Below are 20,116 nucleotides of genomic sequence, written 5' to 3'. Positions count from 1 at the left end.
GGCAAGAGAGGCCTGTGCGTGGCTGCCCTGGCCATCACACCGACAAGCTCATTTCCCCCATTGCATGCATGCAGGCAGGCAGCCGGCCTCAATAGCAATTCATCCATCACCTCGCAAGACCTCGATGTTTCTGTCTCTTTTCCAAACATTGCGGCAGCATCTGTAACACGCCCCGTGAACTGCCACGAAACACATGCGCGCTCGTTTATCTGCCGGCGTTTCCTCCCCAGTTCGGTGCAAACATGTTGGCTGCCGACTGATGATGAAACAAGGTCACCCATGGCAATAATAGGATCCTGACCAATCTCGCCAAAGACAATCTGGCCTGGCATCTCGTGTTCAGACTCCACGTCCACGGGTGCCGCACCGATGCTGCACGAGCCACGTCCGACCGACCACATGGCTGCATCCTTTCGCTCGCCTCCCCTCCATCGGCTGTTGAGTCTCTGAGTGCTGCGGCTTCTGACTGACCCTCCGACGGCTAACGGGCGCCACCATGCACGAACGACACCTCTCACTCCGCCGCCACGCTGAACCCCCAATGACCGTATCGATGAACGCACAATGGCTCCCTCCGCGTACACATAGAGTACCGTCGTTGAGGCTTGGTACACGTTGTTACGCCCTGCATTGCTGGATGTATAATGTATTCACCGGAACGCTGCTGCCAACATGCGTGACGACGACGCAGGGGATTTGATCCTGGCTGGATGCAAGTTGTGGCTGCCACTGATTGGACTTTGCGCAGCACAATGTCCGCCGTGTGCGACCAACAATCGCGGCGTCTTTCACTATTTCGTCCATCCCACGGGAAATCAGACATGTCATGCGCCGGGGGGGCAGACGCAATGGTGCCATCCATGATGGGCAAGGATAGGGAGGCGCCGATACGGATCGGTAACTGCTCAGTGGGCAAACAAGCCCATGGCCGGCCCTGGTCTGTTCGTCATGGATCATGGATGGCACAGATTCCCAGTTCACTGCCCATTCGTCCTCATTATTATTATACTCGCTTGGGCCTCATCCTCCCCTGGACTTTTTGTTCTTGTCCAATTTTCGCTTCATCTCCCATTCGCCTTGACTACTACACCTTCACCAGCTGTCCCTATCGCAGTGCGATACGTACAACATCTTCCATCTACCACTTACATTACATCTGGCAGAGCCACCTTTGACGAAGACTACTACATTCACACGTTCCCGCTTTTACCATTCAAGACGCAATATCGCAAGATCAGACAAATACGCCAGCTACCGCCAACATGTCGCTGAGGAAACGCCCCAGCAGCCGGCTGTCTCTGATGAGCACCCACACGTCCGCCTCCGCCTCATCACCGTCCACATCGCCCACGCGGTCCATGAGCGTACGACACTCCACCTCGTCCAGCCGCACATCTTTCTCGTCCGCCACCTCGCCCATCCACGTCTCGTCCATTGGCGAGGCCGTCGCCGCCGACCAGGCGCCCAAACTCACCACCCAGGCCCTGCCCACACCCAGCTTCCCCGACCAGCAGGGTCTGGCCTCGCTCGTGTGCGCGACCAAGATCGCCGCGCCGCTGGGCATTGTGGCCGGCCTCGTCATCGACGCGCGGACATATGCCATCTGGAACCCCTTCTGCCCGACGCTGACCGTGACGCACCAGCCGGTGTGCACGGCCCCCCTGCCCCGCTGCATCCGGGACACGCCCGACATTGATGGCATCAAGACGCTGCACACCACGCTCCGGGACGCGACGCAGTTCACCCTCGAGATGGTGGTGGACACCAACGCGGCGACGCGCAAGAAGGAAAGGCACAACATGCAGGTGACGGCACTCGAGCCGATCCAGCGCGAGGACGGCCGGCGGGGCGTGCGGGTCGCCTGGATGGTCCGGGGCCGCATGGCCAAGTTCTTCTCAGGCAGCGAGCGCGTGCAGGAGTTTGTGGAGGCGCGCGACGGGAGCGGCGTCGAGTACGTCTGCTGGGAGACGTACTACGGCCGCATGAGCAGCGGCATGAAGGGCGGGTACGGCCGGGGTCTGGAGAAGGGGTTCCGGGACGCCATGGCGGGCTTGCGGGACGAGGCCGAGAAGAGGGCGCGCAAGATGTCCGTGGTGCAGGAGTCGATACAGGACGCAGGAACGACGGCGTGAGGACAGGGGCGCGCGTGGGAGGGGGCTTGTCGTTTGCAAGGGATGGGATCGAGCGCGGCGTACGGATATATGAATATGATACCCAGAGTCACACACTTTAGTTACAGACAATAATCTCATCTGTCAATTCTCTAAATCTCATGCTTTCCCCCTATTTGGCCTCCGTGCCCCCGGTGGCCTGCGCCTTAAAGTACACGGTCAGGATGCCCTCGACGGTCAGCGAGGGCACCAGCGCCTTGACCTGCCCGTGGGCGGGGCACTCGTCGTCGTAGTACTTCATGTCGTCCATGCTGGCAAACTCGGTCTTGCTGACGAGCGTGTAGCCCTGCGAGCGGGGGTCCTCCTCGGCGGGGCCGACGGTCATGCTGAGGATGTAGGGCTTGCCGTCCTGGTCGGGTCAGTGCTGGTACTCAGTAGTAGGTGAGAGACGTACCCGCTTGTTCTCGGCGGCCATGATCTTGTACCGCTCCAGCATCTGGGCCCGGTCCCCCTCCTTGGGCATCTTGAACATGGTCACTCTGTGCACGCGTTCCGCCATTTTGTGTTCTGTGAGGGGTGGGCTTTGAAGTATGTGGATGCTGGTGAGTGAAGGTGTGAGATGGCGGTTGTGTAGAGGCGGAGCACGCGGCGTTGGTGATGGAGAGGATGAGCGAGTGCACGTGAGAGATTTCGTCAGCTACTCCAAGAGAACGTGAACAAAGGTGCTGACGATTAGTTGCAAAGTATATCCACAGACAACCCAAGTAAATGCCGTCTTATTTATCTTCCCACTTTGCCGGCAGGCCCCCTTCTCCTCTCCAACGTCCATGGTGTCCCCTCTGTCCATCTTCTCCCTCCATTCTCCGCAGCGGATGATGGGCAAGGCACCTCGACGGCTACTGCGGGGTAATCATTATCTAGTTTTATTCACCTGTTGGCTTCTTCATCTGGGACAAGCCGATGCTATCCAGGATTCTACAGGCGGAATTTCTCCGGGCTTCCTCGCGGGCTTCATCGTGCCACTTGTCACAAGCATCCAACACTGGACATTCTGAATGACAAACGCTCTGGTATCTTGATGGATGCTGCTCGCCAAACAAACCTCGGTCGTCATGCACGAGTTCCAATAACCTCTTCACCCGTCCTAATTACCCCATGCGGGCAGGGTCTGGCTCTCGATCGGCAGAACATCTTCCGCCAGCCAGAGGGCGAGCCGCCCATGCCCATGCCCCCTTCCCCCCCCTCCTCCCTAACGCGTGCGTTCGATACTACCTTTAACTATCGTAGACCAATATGCGCATGCATGTATGTGCCTGGGACGCGTGCAGTAGTGGTAGTTCGCTATCATACCCTCATGCGCCTCCACTCGCCGACGAGCTGGGGCTCGGCGCCCCGATGCGTCGCACGACAACCTGCATCATCTCTATCAACACGGGCATCTTATACGGCTTGACCAGCACGTCGTCGCACCCGGCCTGCTTGGCCTCCGTCACCTGCTCCGGTCGCGCGTTGGCCGTCACGGCGATGATGGGCACCCTGCCTCCTGACGCGCAGAATACCTCGCCCTGCGCCTCGAGCTCGCGAATGTGCCGCGTGCACGTCAGTCCATCCTGCACCGGCATTTCCACATCCATCAAGACAACATTGATCGGTATCGGTGGCTGGGGCTGGCCCTGCGCGTCAGGACTACCCGGCGCTTCACCATCGCCAGCCCCATTGCTGTTGCTGCCTTGCGCCCCAATCGTAAGGCCGGCCAGTGATTTGCGCAGTTTCTCGAGGGCCTCGATGCCATGGTTCGCCACGTCCACCGAGTAGCCCCTCTTGGACAAACTGCGCCGTGTAATGTGTTGGTTGATCAGGTTATCCTCGACCACCAGAATTCCGTCCAGGCGCGCGTTGCTGGCGCCGGGACGCAGTCGTCGCGGCACGCGCTGGCTCGAGAGTAGCCCGCGCTTCCACCCGGCCGCTTCCGAGCTCGAGTCAGAATCGCCGTTGGCGCCCACCGAGCTGGCCACCATCCTCGCTGCGGCCGCGGCTGCCTGTGCATCTTTGAGCGCCGTCTCGCTCGGCACGTAGGACTCGACGTAGAACGCAAACGTGGACCCGACACCCTGCTGGCTCGACACACCAATCGCCCCGTTCTGCAGCTCCGTCAGACGTCGCGAGATGAACAACCCGAGACCCGATCCGCCATACTTGACGTGGGTCTTGGCGCTGGCCTGCACGAACTTGTTGAACAGGCTGCTGCGCTCCTCCGCACTCAACCCCTGTCCCGTGTCCTTGACCTCAAAGAGCAGATACACCGGGTCAGTGCGGTTCTTCAGCGCCGGCTGCTCGTACTCGTCCGCCGGCTCCTTGAAGCGCGGGATGAACTCGGCTGTTGTCATCTCGCTGCCCGGTGGCTCCCGGGATCCTTTGCAGTAGATTGTCACGTTTCGGACGTTGCCCGTCTTGGTGAATTTGAGTGCGTTGGTGAGGAGGTTGATGAGGACCTGCTTGACACGTGACGGGTCCAGGTCGAGGTATTCGTGCCCGAGCGCTGTGTAGGATGGATCCACGACGGACGTGAGGACAATGTCCACGCGGCGCGCTTCTACCTCGAACATTTTGAGCGCATCCGTGACAATGTTGATCGGGTTCACAGTGCAGGGCGTCACAGCCAGAAGCTTCGAGTCGAGCTTCGACATGGTGAGAATGTCATCGACGATGCGCTTCTGGTGCTGGGCACATGTCTCAATCGTCTCGGCGTGATCAATGGCATCGCGCAGCAGCTTCTTCGCTTCCGCCTTCTTGGCCTCCTCCGCCTCTTTTCTCTCGGCCTGTTGTGTCAGCATGAGAGACTCGGTAGTGGTCGTCCCGGTCGGCAGTGGCGTGGTCACCCCCTCCAGCTCCTCGATCCTCGACAGCGACGCAATGATCGCGTCCGTGCAGTGAACAATGGCGCTCAGCGGGTTGCGCATCTCGTGCGACGTCATGTCAATAAAGTTCTCCTGCTGCCGCTTCGACTCAATCGCCTCCTCCTTGCGCTTCTTCTCCTGCTCCAGCTGCCACTTTTGCATCGACACGTCGCTGATGCAGCCCGTAAACGACTGGATCACGCCCTCCGAGCTCGTGACAGGCATAAAGGACGCCGACACCGACCGGGCCGCCGCAATGGCATTGCCGCTGTTGTCCTCCGCCGTCCACGTCGTCTTGAGCCGAATGTCGGCACTCTGCGACCGTCCCGACGTCCTCAGCCTGTCCAGACTCGCCTTGACTACCGGCAAGTCCTCCTCCACCACACAAAGCTGCCAAGGCTCGACATAGGTCTTGGTGAGGTCCACCTTGGGCAGTCCGCTGAGCTCCCAAAAGGAGTCGTTGGCGCTGAGCAGTCGCCCGTCGAGGCTGACGTCGTACATGCCGACGGTGGCAAACTCTGCTAGACGCTTGAGATTTTCAGCCTCCTGCGCCCTCCGGACCGCCTCCTCGGCCGTATTCTTTTGCTCCGTCACATCCATCAGGCATGTCAGCATGCGCAGGACAGCGCCCGTATCGTCCCGCTCGACCTTGGCAGACGCCAGGATGTGTCGTCCAACACGGTCGTCGTAGGGCGACGGCATGCCATCGTCGCCGCCGCGTGGGATGCGGAACTCAAACGACGTCACGTCGACTCTCTCCAGGTCTCTGTAGGCCTGCATAATCTTCGGCTTGTCCTCCGGGATCACGCAATCGAGCAGCGCCATCTGGTCAACACAGCCCTCGGGGTACCGCGTGAGACGGTGCCACGTCTCATTCGCAAAGGTTACGTTGCCCTTGTTGTCCACAAACGACATGCCCACGGGGATGAAGTCTGAAACGGCCATGAAGTTTTGGGTAGACTTGTGGGCCTGCTCAGTCTGCCATGCAAGCTTCTTTTGGAGCATGGCTGTGTTATAGGCGGCCTGTGAAGCTGCGTTGCGTCCGCGCCGCGCTTCCTCTTCGAGAAGGATGGTCGAGGCGAGGGAACTTGTGAGCTTCTGGTTCAGGAGCGAGATGAACTGCCTGTAGTCATTGTCGTACGGCCGTCGTGGATTCAGGCCCAGGAACAATATTCCCATCAGAGCTTCATCTTGTGTCGGCCTAATGGGCAGGATGACCGCGGCGTCGCACGGATCGCCAAAACCTCGCCACTCCAGGCCAGCCAGTAGCCTGTCAGGTAAGCTGTCGTCTTTGGTCTGTACCAGGAGCGCAATCTGCGCGTGCAGAGCCTCGCGGAAGATGGGCGACAGTCCCTCGTCCGTGTCCCGTAGCTCCAACGTTTCCGGCGCGATCGGGTGATTTTTGGGGACGCCGAGTGAGCCAGCCAGGTGACAGGTCTTGGGGCAATCGTACCGTGAATTCGAAGATTCCGCATCATCGTCCTCGTCCACTGAATAGACGAATGCCAATGGTACGTCATGCTCATCCCAACGCTCAATCTCTTCCAATATCCGCTGCCAGTATGACTGCACATCTCTTGCGAGGACTAAAGTGTTGCCCAAATCCACAAGCATCTTCATCCGCCTTTCCCATAACCTCATTGATGTAGTCTCGAGTAACCAGTGCTGGATTCCGACCACTTTGCGGTTCTCCACAATGGGTTGCAATGACCACTTGACATAGGTCTCCTCCAGATGCCCGTCCTCCTTTTCTATGAAGAAGCGCGACTCATCCTCAACCTTCTTGCCTCGTTTGCTTGGCGGTGCATTCCACAGGTTGTCGAGATCTTCCTTCAAGTGGCCCCACGTCTCCAGAACAGGCTCGCCTAGTAACTTTGGATGCCGCGAGCCACAAAACTTGGAGAACGCCTCGTTATAGATCGCCCGATACTCCGGGCCCCAGTACGTGGCAATAGCTCTGGAGTCCGGGATCGTCTGGTGGAACGCCTGTTGTAACCTCGTGGGCCACTCATCCATAGGTCCCAGCTTGTGCGCTTCCCAGTCCACACTCTGAATAACATGCAGGAACGGTTCGGGATCGGGTGTGAAATCAGGTGGTTGGAGACCAGGATCGGCTTCGGCGCGGAAGACTTTGGACACCCTGGATTCGTGTGGCTCCCTGGGTGGCGTAGCAAAATCAACGACGCTTGTGCTGTCGGTCTCTGGCGCATTGGACAGTGATCTGCCTTTGCCCTCGGACCTGATCTTGCGCGGTGGCTCCGAGCAAGGAGGCGTGTCGTTCCCGCTCATGACAATCCATTTGTCCAACAGCATGGTCCTCGTCCAATAAACACCCATGTATGTTATACAACGGTCGTGGTCAGATGTCTGCGACGGCTGGGGCGTGAGCACCCAGTCCCAGAATGGTACGTGTCCATCATTGCTCGTGAGATTGAATATCGCTTCCGACAGCGTTGAGCTACTCGCTAGTGCTCTGTTCTTGTAGACGATGTCTCGTATGGGTGATTGGCCCGCGGTGGGTTTGGCAACGATGAAGACCGGTCGCGGGTCGGCGTCGAGAATGCCTGCGGAGCCAATATTGGCGAGCCTAGGGGAAGACGAATCCATCGCGGCAGCGCCAAAGGAACCCTGCGTCAATGGACAGCCTCGTGCTCGCGCGTAAGGGAGGTTCGGTGTGCTCCATGGATCGAGGGTGCGACGGGTGGTGATGGCGACTGTTTGCGCAAGTCGTGAATGGAGGTACGCGAGCGTTGCTTCTTGCAGCGTGCTAGGGTCGGTTGGTACGAAGTGTTACTGGCATGCCATGAAAGCGAGCCGCAAGTGAGGCCGACCTGAACGAGGCAGGTACTCGCATTTACTCCGTAGGACGCAAAGGAAGAGGGAAAAAGTTTGTCGCAAGGGGATCAGTCGGGGATCGAGAGCTGTGCGCGAACTCGTGCGTCACTCAGCCGCCCGCTGGTTCTGCAGTGCCGGCGGTTGTTGTGAGATTTAGCTGGGACTGGAGTCGGGATTGACGGTTCCAGTCGGCTTGGCGCTGGACCCTTTGAAATTCGCCTTCCAAATCGACTACCCCAGAGTCCCAGACAGGTCCCCAGTTCAGCCGGGCGGGCGTTTCACTTACCCGGGTCCATTTTCAGAGTCCGAATCTGTCTGTATTCGACGGGCTTGTCGCGCAGAAGTTCATCGGTATGTATTGAACGACTATCCAGAAAGACTTCAGGTCGCTTCGTAGCTCTTGTATATGATACAAAAGCTGTAATGCGAGGGCTCACAGCGTGTGATGTGACAACTAGAAAAAGAAAGATAAGCAATCAGCAGCCAAAGCCCGATCCACCTTTTTTTCGAGACCCTCAAAACTGATGGCTACAACCTCGTTTTGACCATCTCTCTGCACGTTTGCTCAGTTTCCTTTGGGTTGATACATATCCTCGGGCTTTCCCTAGCTACTCTCTTTTACTTTCGAGGCAGCGTGCTTGAACTCTGCTGGCACTCCGACACATCGCTCTGAGTCTGACAAAACGCCCCTAGAGTAAGCGACGTGTCCTACTTGAGTTGAGAGCGCGTCTAACGGAGCATCAGCCCCCCTTACAGCTCAGCTACGTTACACGCACCACAATGGCGTTCAACATCCCCCCTTTCATGGACGCCACGCTCCAAGCGGGCTTCATGGGCGCTCTCTCCAATGTCCTGGCGCAGTACATTGAGTCGCTCAAAGTAGGAGTAAGCCAGCCTCTTGAGCACTGCATCTCACACACAGACACACTGACGCACGCACCAGGAGGAGCTTGAGATTGACTACATACCCGTCTTTCGCTTTGTGCTCTTTGCCGTTCTCACCACGCCCATCAACTTCTTCTTCCAGTCCTGGCTGGAGGCCACCTTTCCCTCGCGTCCGGCAGGCCCCCACCCCAAAAAGTCCGATGACAAGCCCAAGGAGCCTAAGCTCTCCGTGCGCAACACCATCATCAAGCTTGTCCTCGACCAGACCCTGAGCGCCACGTTCAACACCCTCGCCTTCTCCATGTACACGCGGGGCCTGCAGGCCGCCATGCACGACGCACCCAAGGAGACCTCCATCTCTAACGCAATTCGCTTCTGGAACTCGCCTGGCTCCATCAAGTTTGACGAGGTGGACTGGGCCGGCGTCTGGAGGGTGGCCTGCGATGAGTTCTGGGGCATCTACGTGGCCGGGCTGAAAGTATGGCCTGCCGTGGCCGTGGTCAATTTCACCGTGGTGAAAGATGTCCAGACGAGGAACCTGGTAGGCGGCATGGCCGGTATCGCATGGGGTACGTATATGAGCATGCTTGCAAACGCGTGAGCAAACTTGGGAGGTAGGAATCGTCGTCAAAGACGTGGCATACGGTTTCAAATCTGCAAACGACATATTCGCCCGATGTAGATGGGTTGGAGTACTTCGTAGTACATGTTTGGGTTACATGGAGGATATATAAAAATGTACATTGCGCTAGCGACTTGAGGATAGCATTCTGCAGTGACATCTCTGGAGTACCGCTTTGCCAAGAAGAACCGTATGTACCTATGTGTCTACGTGTCACATTATCACCACGTACTCTCGTAGTTTTGAGATCCGCAATGCCTAGCTTTTGCCCTGCTTGCTTGGTTGCCTCGACCATGAAACCCGCCGACCGAACCCTTGCGCCTGTACCGTGAAGTCCTCGCTGCTGGACCTGCGAGACGATCTATCTTCAGAGCCACCCCGGGCTGCTCACGCCCTGGTGAGAACCCACATGAAGAACAGCTGGACAATGTACGAGTAGAAGAAGAGAAACTGCGTGCGCTGGTTGCGCTTGGCGCGCGAATCGGTCTGCATCGGGCCACTAGGCTGCCCATTGGTTTCAGGAAGGAGAACATATTTCAGCGAACGAAGCTATCTTTGTCAGTGGCATGATGCAGGCTGCGCGCAGAAGGTGTACTCACCAAGAACAAGGCATTGGCTGAGAAGGTATAGGCGAACACCGCCCAGCCGATCCAGCCGCCTGTGCCTTTACCCCCATTAAGGATTTCCGCCACTGTAATGGTGACAATGATCCCGACAAACTTGTATCCCGAGTACGCGATGAGGTCGAAAAGTTGCGACTGGCTCGAAATGCTGAGGAGGTAGCATCCAAGCTTCAACGCGATGATCTCGACAATGACCACGCTCAGCCCCGTGGTTGCCGTGACACCGAGAAGCTCCGGGTTGAACGCGCCCTTGAGACCTGCAATCAGTGTCGAGAGGAGGACATAGGTAACCAGGCCCATCACTACAACAGTCAGCCAATGTGGCCCATCTGCCAAACCCATGTTGACTTACCTGGGATGTACATGTCCGGGCTGTTGATATCATCCCGAGGAGACAGATACCATCCCTCCTGCCCGTTCGCGCCGACGGCCTGCTTTCGCGACCAACCCTTGTGCCGCCAGGGGAACAGCACAAGAAAGAGCTTGTTGATAACGTACGAATTGGACACGTTGAAGTAGTGTTTAAGGGCCGCAACATTGACATAACGTCCAATCTGCCCCAGTCAGCCTTCATCCGCACTGCGCATCTCGCCTGGAAAACACACATTTTGCTCCACGTACTCCTGCCCCTGCTTGAACGCCGTCTGTCCAAACTGCGCCGCCACCTGCGCGGTGGGATCATTCATAAACTGGCCATATGCGCCAAAGACGTTCCCACTGGTGCCGCCCTGCTGCTGGTAGGGATTCCCTTGTTGGCCAGTCGGGGCATAGCCTTGCTGTTGTGATTGTGCGGAGCCGGGGGGCGGCGGTGGTGATCGAAGCTGCGGTACGGTAGAGACGTGCTGCGGGACGGGGTGGTGGAGGGGCGGCGATTGCCCGTATGTGTTTCGTTGCATCGTGGAAAAGCAGCTGGTGCAAAGCAAAAGACGGGAGTCGGCTGTGGCACAGGCGAGGAGATAAAGGTGTCGTCGGAAGCGAATGTGGTTCAATAATAGGAGCTGGACAACCAAGTTGGAGATGTGGCAGCAGCTGTGACGCTGGTGGTGGTGGTGGTGGTGGTCACTGGTGGGCTGGGCTGGCGGGTTGCGCCACGTCGGTCTGAGTCTCTGGGTGCCTGGCATGGCTGATCTTCGGATCAACCGATGACATGGAGCCGCCAAGCACGAGGTGTACAAGTACTTTGGACAGCAGCTCTCTGTCGTGTGAGTACTGTTTACCTCTATAGTCATCCCCGACAAACCTTCTCCTCATCTCTGAGGTCACACCCTAGCTTAGATCATTTAGTTGAGCTAGTTAGCCCTCCAACAGTAAGCATAACTCACTTCTTCACATTTCGATTGCATAGCAGAAACAAGCCATGGCCAAAGAGCAGCTCTCGCCGCAAGTGCAAATGGCCGCCCAATGGACGGCGCCAGGCGACATCTTCTCGGTGCTCTTGATTGTGGGGGCCGATGTGATCCAGCTCGCGTGTGCGGCAATGACAGGCGGGCCGGGCCTCCTGCCGACGCCCGTGGCCTTCTCGTTCGGCTGGGTGGCATATGCTATATCGGCCATGTTGTCGGCGCTTGGCGAGAGGAGACTGCTAAAGTGCCCACCCGAAGTCGAAGTCAAAGTCATCAACCTGGCATCGGGCTATGCGCGGACTAACCACTCGTGGCTGCTCGGCCGATTCGTCAAGACGTATCCCTTCTGGATGCCGACAAGCGTCCGCGCAAAGATCAAACCATCGCCCTCGCTGCCTCCGACAACACAGGGGACCGGCGACCTCCGTGCGGATCGTGTCGCGCTCTGCGTGGCCGTGTACCAATGGAAGAGTAGCCCGCGGCCGTCTCAGCCTTCGCGTGACTGGCTTTGGTGGAGCGGCTACGCGACTTCTGCGGTGCAGCTGGCCGTCTCCATGATTCCGCTGGTACTGTATAGGGACTGGACCATCATCATGGCCACGGCCGCGGGCACGGCGCTGTCGTACGCGTCTGCGTCGCTGCCTCAGTGGCGGCGCGAGAAGTGGCACGGCCGCCGCGGCAGTAGCAAGCCCGTGGCGCTCACGTCGGGTAACGGGTCCGTGCATGTCATCATCGTTGAGGGCGCCGACGAGACGTGCGACCTCGAAGCGCTCGCTGGAGGGCCGTGGGCGCAGGACTCGACCTACACCGTATTCTCGACTTCTCTGCTGGCCGTGCTCTGGTTGGCTCTGCTCATCAGCTGCACGGGCATCGCGGCAAACACGTGGTACCTGCTTGGTATCGGCGGGATGGGCATGCTGCAGAACATTGTCGCAGCGGCGGCGCCGCGGATGCCCGACGCGCTGGGCCTGCCGGTTCAGCTGGTGATGCGAGGTGAAGGGCTTGGCCATGATGGTGAGACTCTCGGTGTGGTGTTTGCCGAGCCCAAGGTCATGTGGGCGCTGATGGAGCTTGAGATGTGGCGCAAAGGCTATGGAAGATATCTCAGGGAGGAGTTCTTTCCGGGCGCGCTGCGCCAGTGGGAGCAGAAGTGGTGGGATTCGGTCGACGTGAATGAGCGGACTCGCTTGCTGGACGACGCGCGCACTCAGTGGCACAATGAGCAGCAGCGATTGGCACGTGAGGCAAAGAATGGGAAGAGTTCATAGATTGTGTCGGGACATAGGTGCGATGAGTATCAGCCGCCTGATTGCTATAGAATATACGATATTCTGTATCACAAAGACAAGACTGCAAAGCTGGTTAGAACTGGATAGATTGGAATAGGAAGACGAAGCGTGGTATTTTGTGCATGTGTTTTGGGGTTTCATTCTATAGATGGTGCCTGTAGCTACGATTAGAACACAGATCGATCATCCCAACAGCCATGCCATCTCTTCGCCTTGGAGTTCAGTCACATCATCATCATTCATAGCCGCCGTTCCAACAACAATGCCACGAGACTGCATACCACTCTGCAGCACCAGTAGCATAATGACCGGGTCGTGATTCTCGAGCAAGTTCGGCGGGACCTTCGGGAAGAGCAGCCTAGCCGATCCAGCCGGCATAGCTTCCTTCAGCCATATCCCCAGGTTGTCTGACCAGCTATACGGCAGCTCCGTCCACATTTGAAAAGGCTCACCGTGCCGGTTCAGCAGCTCCATGTGGAAGATCAGTTTGGCACTGTCCTTGTGCTCGCCATGGCGGATGATCCTGTTGACGCGGAATGTGGTCCACGAGCCGCTGAGCCCGTTCTCCGTAGCGTTATAGCCGTCGATGACCATACCCGTCAGGCGGGCGAGATACCGAGGAGCCCAAGAGAACGGAGGAGGGAGTCCACGCATGCCCTGGAGATGTGCGATCCGAGCCGCGTCTTGGGGCCGTGAACGGAGTATGTGCAGTATGGCATCCTCGTAGCCCCAGCCAGCCTGCCACTGCAAACTCAGCAGAGCAAACAGGCTTCGGGCGTAGTCGATGTCGTTTTCCGTGTTCCTGTCGGTGCAGCAGAAGGCCACGTCCGCCAAGGACACGCCTCGCGGGTCTGATGGGAGGAGCCGCATGAACTTTAGACAGATTTCCCGCCAGTAGCTGCGGCCGATCTCGTTCTGCTTTGCGCGGGAGTCTAAGGCGTTGACCATGTTTTGGAAATCAAGAGTGCCGGTTTTGGTGACAATGATGGCCTTTCGGGCGAGCTTGACTTCCTGATACGTCCACATACGCGTCAACCATCGGCCACAAGCCAAGATAGCCGCTACGGTACAGGCATCCTCAGAAGGGAGTTGCAATGTCAGAGAGTCAAGAATGATGACCGCGTCAGCATTCCTATAGACATGCACCAGGCTATTGACCACATCCCTCTTGAGCTCTCGCAGCATGTCGACATTATCCTCGTCTCCCCGAATCTGGGGCACGGCAAGCAAGTCCAGCCAGAACCAGTCGTACCCAGACGACGCAACGCCGCCAGAGATGATGCGGCTGAAATGGGCGTAGTCAAGGCCACGATAGTCCTGCTTGGTCTTCTCGTCGTGGAACTCGAGGCCCATCGTCTCGACCCACACATGCGAGATGGCAGCGAACCCTGCTAGGCGGATGCTGAAGTGGCCCCATCGGTTGACGCAGACAGCCATGCCCGACTGCGCCGCCTGACGGAGCAAATCCAGTGGGCATTTCACGAAGAACGACGAACCGATGGCCTCGTAGTTGAGCTTGACGAGGGCGGGCAGGGCCTCGGTGCGGACAGTCTTGGAGACGAGAGCCAGGGGCGAGACGGCGAGGGCGAACGTATTGGCGGCACCTATCATAGCTGTCTTCATGGCGAGCTCAGTCCATCGCCGGCTTCCTTCCGGCGCAGGGCGGCAATGTGGCCCGTGAGGCGAGAGCTTCCGCTCATTGATGTCGGGGAGCAACTTAAAAAGGGCTTCCACTTCGCTGGGCTCCCAGTGCCTGAAGTCGTTGGTGGAGCACATCCGTGACCGGTGAGGTCCGATCCAATTGTCACGCAGGACTTGCTCAATTACAAGGCATCGCGCCCTCACTTCGGCCTTGGCGTCCGACATTACATGTCACAATGGTCGGTCTCTCTTCGCCCATACGAACGCAAAGGCTATCAGGACGTAGCTGACTTCGTGAGTCAGGTCGAGGGCGAGATGAATGATACGGCTTCTCCCGGCAGGGGAGAGCAGGCAGGACAGCAGACCTGGTGTACCTCGAAGTCAGAAGCTGGGAATACTCGCTTGAGTCCTGGCCGGTGACCCTGCCTGGGAAAGCTGCTGTCAGCCCCGCTTTCAGCTGAGAGTTTGACCCGACAGGAGGCTGACGCTACACCAGTAGGGATAAGAAGAGGCTTGGCAGCTAAACAAAGCGGCGGCTTACTAGTGGATCGTGTCGAACGTCCAGTCCAATCAGTAACCAGCTTGCCACGTAGCCAGCGACCATCTTCGCAGTGATAGCTATTAGACCGCACTATTGGATGCAGTGCAGGTCTAAGGTTTTTCACCGAGGTGCGGAATAGTGTATTATGGCTTGTTGTGGCAGTACAAAGGTCAATTGTGGAGACTAGACTATTTTAGGAAGAGCCACACTAGACTACTGGTAGCTGGCGGATTAATTCTATTGCAATTAATATATTTCACTAGCAAGATATGTGGTAGGCAGCAATTAGCTACTTAGGTTCAGATTAGGGTGTATCAAGGCCTCGATCTAGATATTCTTCTAGGTGTTTTGCTACGCCAGGGTCTTGCGGGTAAGAGAAAAAAAAAGATGATGGCTCTTGTTAAACCGTTGGGCAATAGATTATAGACACTCGCGGTCGGTTTATGGGAAACGAGGCTCGATTGGATGAAACGCTACTCGGAAGAACTAAAAGTCCGGGAAATCGCGGAACTTGCCTCTTGTGTACAGAAAGCACTACGGAGTAGGAAGGGAGAACGAGAGAGAATCAATGAATAACAAGATCCCAACCGTAAAATCCAACAGCTCTGGCGTGTGACCTGCTATTGTCTTCCTCCATAGTGACGCCGCTACCTCGACTTGAGGATCTCATGCTCAGCTCCAGCCATACCACCTTCCACCACACCGAACCAGTGATACCATTAGCACACGACCGCGCCTTGGAGACAAAATGGATCACGTCTTCGAGATTCTGCGAATACCACAACGCCTCGATGACAATAGTTTGCCGCCCGCCACCCCTCGCCCACACCTCACTAATAGATGATTGCGTTAGATATGACACGCTGGCCTAGTCCGCGCCCCTTACGACTTACATACAGCGTTCGACAAGAGAGCGCTATCATCCGATATCATGGTCAGGTAACTACCCTAGCATTCCTAGGCACCGGATTAACCCTGATCCTATCCATGGGGTCCTACCTGGACTCGCCTCATCCTATGGGGGCGTTCATGCCCTTATTTTTCTTCATTCTTCTAATTATAGGCGCGTTCAAATTTGCCAAATCATATCGGAACTCGACACCAGAAAACGAATCAAGTAGCAGAACTCACGAGGATTGGCAAAATATCTTCATGCCAAGGCAACGACCAAGCAAAGAGCGTACGCTGCAACGCTACCACAACTGGCTGCGAAAGTGTCCTTATCTGCCTCGATATCCTCGCTTTGAGCGGCTTATTTTCACGGTCGAATTGGGCTTGTGCACTGCAGCGATCGTCCCGGCCACCTTTCTCGCAGTCCACTACGGCAGCCAGCGCTGGTTTCTGGCCCCCTTGATATGCGCATCGCTTAACTTGATTGTGGTACCACTCGTATGTGCCCACTATACCATGAACAGACTGTCTTCTATGTACATTCCTTGTGGCAGTGTGGCTCTTGTCGGCATTTCCCTGGCACTTACATTGAGTCCTTTCCTTGCCTACGAGAACAGGTTAGACAATGTCGCATTCTATGGTTGTATTATGCTCTCTACTATTTGCTGCATCCACTTGTAAGTGAAATCAGCTCTTCCCGTGTCTCTCTGCCTGACGGGCTAGTACTGAACGTTCTAGCACCCTGCTGGGCGTCTTTTTCATCAAATCAATGTACTCGACTCTTCTTGATGAGACACATAAGTGCTCGGCCACTGTGGAGTACCTTTTCTCGGTCGAAGAAACTGATGCTTGGACAATTCGTGTTCTGTGGACACCTTTCATTTCTGCATTGCATCACTCGCCTTATCAGGTACTCTGGCGGCGGTGCTTTCGCAACCGACGGGGCTCGTTGCAACTTTAGGTGACGGGACATTTGCTATGATCATTCTTCAAGATTTGGCTATAGCTTCATCAATCAGCATAGGTGCTTTTAAAAGTAGTCTTTGCAAGTAAGATAAATTATGTATCCTATTGAATAGCACACAACCTTCTGAAGTATCCTAGAGAAGCGCGCAGCGCCCTCAGGACAGACCTAGAACTCTAATGCTGTTATGTGCTAGCATTATTGGCCTTATACGTACTTCACTAATATCCCACTTGTTCATTGGCAGAGCCAATTATTGACCAGCATATAGAAATGTGGTAAGATGATTACGTCGAGCGCGAGCCTGGAGCCTTGGAGGCCCTAGAACAATACCTCAACCCATAGGACAGTCCATTGGCCTCCAAGTCACGTCAGCCGAATTCTTCTGCTGGCGCCATTACAGGACGCTCAGAAGTGCAATCCTCTCTTCACCATTGCTTAGGCCCTCACCACCTTGATTCTTTCACAGTCACTGCCAATCAACCCCAAGAGCAAAGAACTGGGAATGCTGGTATTAGAGATTAAGAAATATTGCATTCAGGACGTACACTTTCTCCCCCGTTTGTGGGACTATTACAACAGGAAGCTATCACAGACCTAGCGGAATAAGGTTACAAAAGCTACTTTGGACAGGGTGAATAGTCTCAGTCCAGCAGTTATGTTCCTCAAGGGCGACACAAGGCTCTTGCCCCGCTAGGGTGGGTGTAGTCCAAGCACACAGGTAGTCAAAATGATATTGATCTTGATCGCTCAAAGGTTTCGTCGCGTCCGAGTTGCTTTGGAGACTGATGGGTTTCGCGCCCTTTTGAGTACATATCATGGACTCATACTTGTGGCCCCCGGACACGCGACAAAAGTCGTCCAGCACCGCCAAGCCTCCGCAGTACTCCCTTATCGATAAGCCTCAATCTGGACCCTTGGGGCGTTGGCCACCCCCAATTAACGTGACCTAAGGAAGAAGAACATAGACAATCACTCCCTCGCCTGCTCGCCCAATCGTCTCGAGCGACCGCGCCGCTCGACTTTCCATCCTCTCTTCTTTGGTATACCCGAGTTCTCGCAAGAATGCTGGACACCTTTGAGATCCTGACCACGTCAGGCGTCGTCCTGTGGTCGCGCACATATGCCGCCGTCAACCCCTCGGTCATCAACAACTTTATCGCGGATACATTTATCGAGGAGAAGAGCGGTCCCGTGTCGCTGCGCGAGTCGCAATCGGCCTCGACGAACCCAGCATACAAGAGCGATCAACACACCTTGAAGTGGACGACCGTAAAGGAATTGGGTGTCATCTTCGTCGTACGCACCATCCCCCCCTCCATCCCTGCGCACCAAGATGTTTTGCGACTGACATAGGCTAGGTCGTCTACCGATCGCTCCTCCACCTCAGCTGGGTAGACAAACTCGTCGATAACATCAAGACGATCTTTGTATCTCTTTACGGCGAGCAGCTCAAAAAACCGCACACCACTCTCGTCGAGTGCGCCGGCTTCGACCAATACTTTGACCAGCAAGTGAACGAGCTCGACAAGACCAGCGCGCGCGCCAACGGGCCCCCAGTGCCCAATATCGAAGAGCCAGGCAACTCTGGCAATGTCATTGACAGTGGTGATGCCCCTGCCGCGCCGGGGTTGACCTATCGCGGTCGCGCGCTACACAACGGCGCCGGCACTGCCGACGTCGCGTCCACCGAGTCGACGCCCGTACCTACACCAGGCACATCGCGGCCTTCGACGCCAGGCGGCAGCAACCTGGTTGTCGGCAAGGCGGGTCCCGGAGGGAAATTGTCGCGTCGCGCGCGGAAAGCAAAATCTACAGTGCCTGCGCCGGTGTCCTCGGGGGACGATATCTCCAAAAAGGCAGCCAAGGGCAAGAAGGGGCGCAAGTGGGATGCCGACGGTTTCGCGGATGAGGAGGACGACGTGCAGCTCGACTACTCCTCCAAGAACGCACTCAACAGCGACTCGGAGGCCGAGGCGCCACTTGCGCGCTCCTCGGCTGTCGATGCCGTCGACTCGTCGACCTGGGGTCAGCAATCCAAGGGCAAGTTTGTCCTGCGCGATCTGGGCGACGAGGTGCACGACATTCTCGCATCGGCCCAAAAGTCGTCCTCGACGCCCTCCGACGCAAAGTCGACCGGTCTGCTGAACACGGGTGTCTCGGCAGTCACAGGCCTCTTCCGCAACGTCGTTGGTGGCAAGACGCTCACGAAATCCGACCTCGACACAGCCATGAAGGGTATGCAGGATCACCTCGTCCGCAAAAACGTTGCTCTGGAAGCTGCCCTGCGTCTGTGCGAAGGTGTCGAAAAGGAGCTGCTCGGCGTCAAGACTGGGTCGTTCGAGTCCATCTCCTCCAGGATCCAGTCCGCCATGGAGGCATCACTCACAAAGATGCTCACCCCGACCTCATCGCTCGACCTACTGCGCGACATTGACGCTGTCACAAAGCCAGGTGTGACATCGCTCAAGAAACCCAGACCCTATGTCATCTCCATCGTCGGCGTCAACGGCGTCGGCAAATCTACCAACCTCTCCAAGATATGCTACTTCCTCCTACAGAACCGCTACCGTGTTTTGATCGCGGCAGGCGATACCTTCCGCTCAGGCGCCGTCGAGCAGCTCGCCGTCCACGTCCGCAACCTCAAAGAGCTCACTGCCCGTGAGGGCGGCGGCGAGGTCGACCTGTACCAGAAGGGGTACGGCAAGGATGCGGCAACAGTGGCCAAGGACGCCGTTACCCACGCCGCGAGCAGTGGATACGACGTGGTGCTGATCGATACCGCCGGCCGACGACACAACGACCAACGGTTGATGAGCTCGCTAGAGAAGTTTGCCAAGTTTGCGCAGCCCGACAAGATCCTGATGGTGGGCGAGGTCAGTTTTCCCCCATCTCCTCTCGTTTGTTTTCTCTCCTCGTCTACGCAGCACTGACACAATGTACAGGCCCTCGTCGGCACAGACTCTGTTGCGCAAGCGCGAAACTTCAATGCCGCGTTTGGCACGGCCTCTCTGGACGGCTTCATTATCTCGAAATGTGACACTGTTGGCGACATGGTTGGCACGCTCGTCTCATTAGTCCATGCTACAAACGTGCCAGTCCTGTTTGTCGGTGTGGGACAGCATTACTCTGATCTAAGGAATTTCTCTGTCAAATGGGCGGTGGAGAAACTCCTGAGTAGTAGTACCTCATGAACGTCGTTCCATAGTTATCTTGCATAAATGACATGGAGTATTCGCGTGCAGTAACAAAAACGTATTGTGAGATGAGTGCAATCAATAATTATAATTATCTACAATGGGGCAGCAGCTATATCTGCTCCCTACAGTGCAATACACGCCATTGGTAACAAGCGACTTTGTCTCCTCGATGCCTATTTTCCTCCCGCGTTCCACCCACACTTCTTGAAATTCGACAAAGGAAATAAAATGGTTAAGAATAGTGTAAAAAAAGTTATCCTCCGAAGTGAAAGCG

General features: G+C 56.5%; 8 protein-coding genes across 8 annotated transcripts; 4 read left to right on the top strand and 4 right to left on the bottom strand.

Moving 5' to 3' along the window:
* Positions 1-1,262: 1,262 nt before the first annotated feature.
* On the top strand, positions 1,263-2,132 carry F5Z01DRAFT_674506 (uncharacterized protein; the record flags this gene model as incomplete). The annotated part of the gene is made up of 1 exon (XM_046265049.1): positions 1,263-2,132. One exon carries the CDS (start codon positions 1,263-1,265, stop codon positions 2,130-2,132), a length of 870 nt encoding a protein of 289 aa, XP_046118115.1.
* A 75-nt stretch (positions 2,133-2,207) lies between these two features.
* On the bottom strand, positions 2,208-2,804 carry F5Z01DRAFT_120766 (uncharacterized protein). Its single transcript, XM_046257481.1, has 2 exons — positions 2,566-2,804; positions 2,208-2,520 (listed from the first exon to the last, which is right to left on the bottom strand). Exons 1-2 carry the CDS (start codon positions 2,668-2,670, stop codon positions 2,284-2,286), a joined length of 342 nt encoding a protein of 113 aa, XP_046118114.1. The 5' UTR covers positions 2,671-2,804; the 3' UTR covers positions 2,208-2,283.
* A 659-nt stretch (positions 2,805-3,463) lies between these two features.
* Positions 3,464-7,615, bottom strand: F5Z01DRAFT_622629 (uncharacterized protein; the record flags this gene model as incomplete). Its single annotated transcript, XM_046261280.1, has 1 exon — positions 3,464-7,615. One exon carries the CDS (start codon positions 7,613-7,615, stop codon positions 3,464-3,466), a length of 4,152 nt encoding a protein of 1,383 aa, XP_046118113.1.
* Positions 7,616-8,286: 671 nt separating this feature from the next.
* Positions 8,287-9,493, top strand: F5Z01DRAFT_656243 (uncharacterized protein). The gene is made up of 3 exons (XM_046263561.1): positions 8,287-8,537; positions 8,588-8,728; positions 8,787-9,493. The coding sequence occupies exons 2-3, from the start codon at positions 8,624-8,626 to the stop codon at positions 9,327-9,329; spliced, it is 648 nt and encodes a 215-aa protein (XP_046118112.1). The 5' UTR covers positions 8,287-8,537; positions 8,588-8,623; the 3' UTR covers positions 9,330-9,493.
* A 244-nt stretch (positions 9,494-9,737) lies between these two features.
* Positions 9,738-10,869, bottom strand: F5Z01DRAFT_622529 (ER to Golgi transporter Yif1; the record flags this gene model as incomplete). The annotated part of the gene is made up of 4 exons (XM_046261274.1): positions 9,738-9,899; positions 9,950-10,275; positions 10,326-10,527; positions 10,579-10,869. The coding sequence occupies 4 exons, from the start codon at positions 10,867-10,869 to the stop codon at positions 9,738-9,740; spliced, it is 981 nt and encodes a 326-aa protein (XP_046118111.1).
* A 494-nt stretch (positions 10,870-11,363) lies between these two features.
* Positions 11,364-12,584, top strand: F5Z01DRAFT_622642 (uncharacterized protein; the record flags this gene model as incomplete). The annotated part of the gene is made up of 1 exon (XM_046261281.1): positions 11,364-12,584. The coding sequence occupies one exon, from the start codon at positions 11,364-11,366 to the stop codon at positions 12,582-12,584; it is 1,221 nt and encodes a 406-aa protein (XP_046118110.1).
* Positions 12,585-12,788: 204 nt separating this feature from the next.
* Positions 12,789-14,471, bottom strand: F5Z01DRAFT_636843 (uncharacterized protein; the record flags this gene model as incomplete). Its single annotated transcript, XM_046262240.1, has 1 exon — positions 12,789-14,471. The coding sequence occupies one exon, from the start codon at positions 14,469-14,471 to the stop codon at positions 12,789-12,791; it is 1,683 nt and encodes a 560-aa protein (XP_046118109.1).
* Positions 14,472-17,608: 3,137 nt separating this feature from the next.
* On the top strand, positions 17,609-19,914 carry F5Z01DRAFT_656221 (signal recognition particle, alpha subunit, N-terminal-domain-containing protein). Its single transcript, XM_046263560.1, has 3 exons — positions 17,609-17,941; positions 18,004-19,518; positions 19,588-19,914. The coding sequence occupies exons 1-3, from the start codon at positions 17,708-17,710 to the stop codon at positions 19,834-19,836; spliced, it is 1,998 nt and encodes a 665-aa protein (XP_046118108.1). The 5' UTR covers positions 17,609-17,707; the 3' UTR covers positions 19,837-19,914.
* The last annotated feature ends 202 nt before the right edge of the window (positions 19,915-20,116 follow it).

The sequence above is a fragment of the Emericellopsis atlantica genome (genome assembly GCF_019669845.1).
Source record: "Emericellopsis atlantica unplaced genomic scaffold F5Z01scaffold_14, whole genome shotgun sequence".
Taxonomy (NCBI): Eukaryota; Fungi; Ascomycota; class Sordariomycetes; order Hypocreales; family Bionectriaceae; genus Emericellopsis; species Emericellopsis atlantica.
This window is presented reverse-complemented; position numbering and strand designations above follow the sequence as displayed.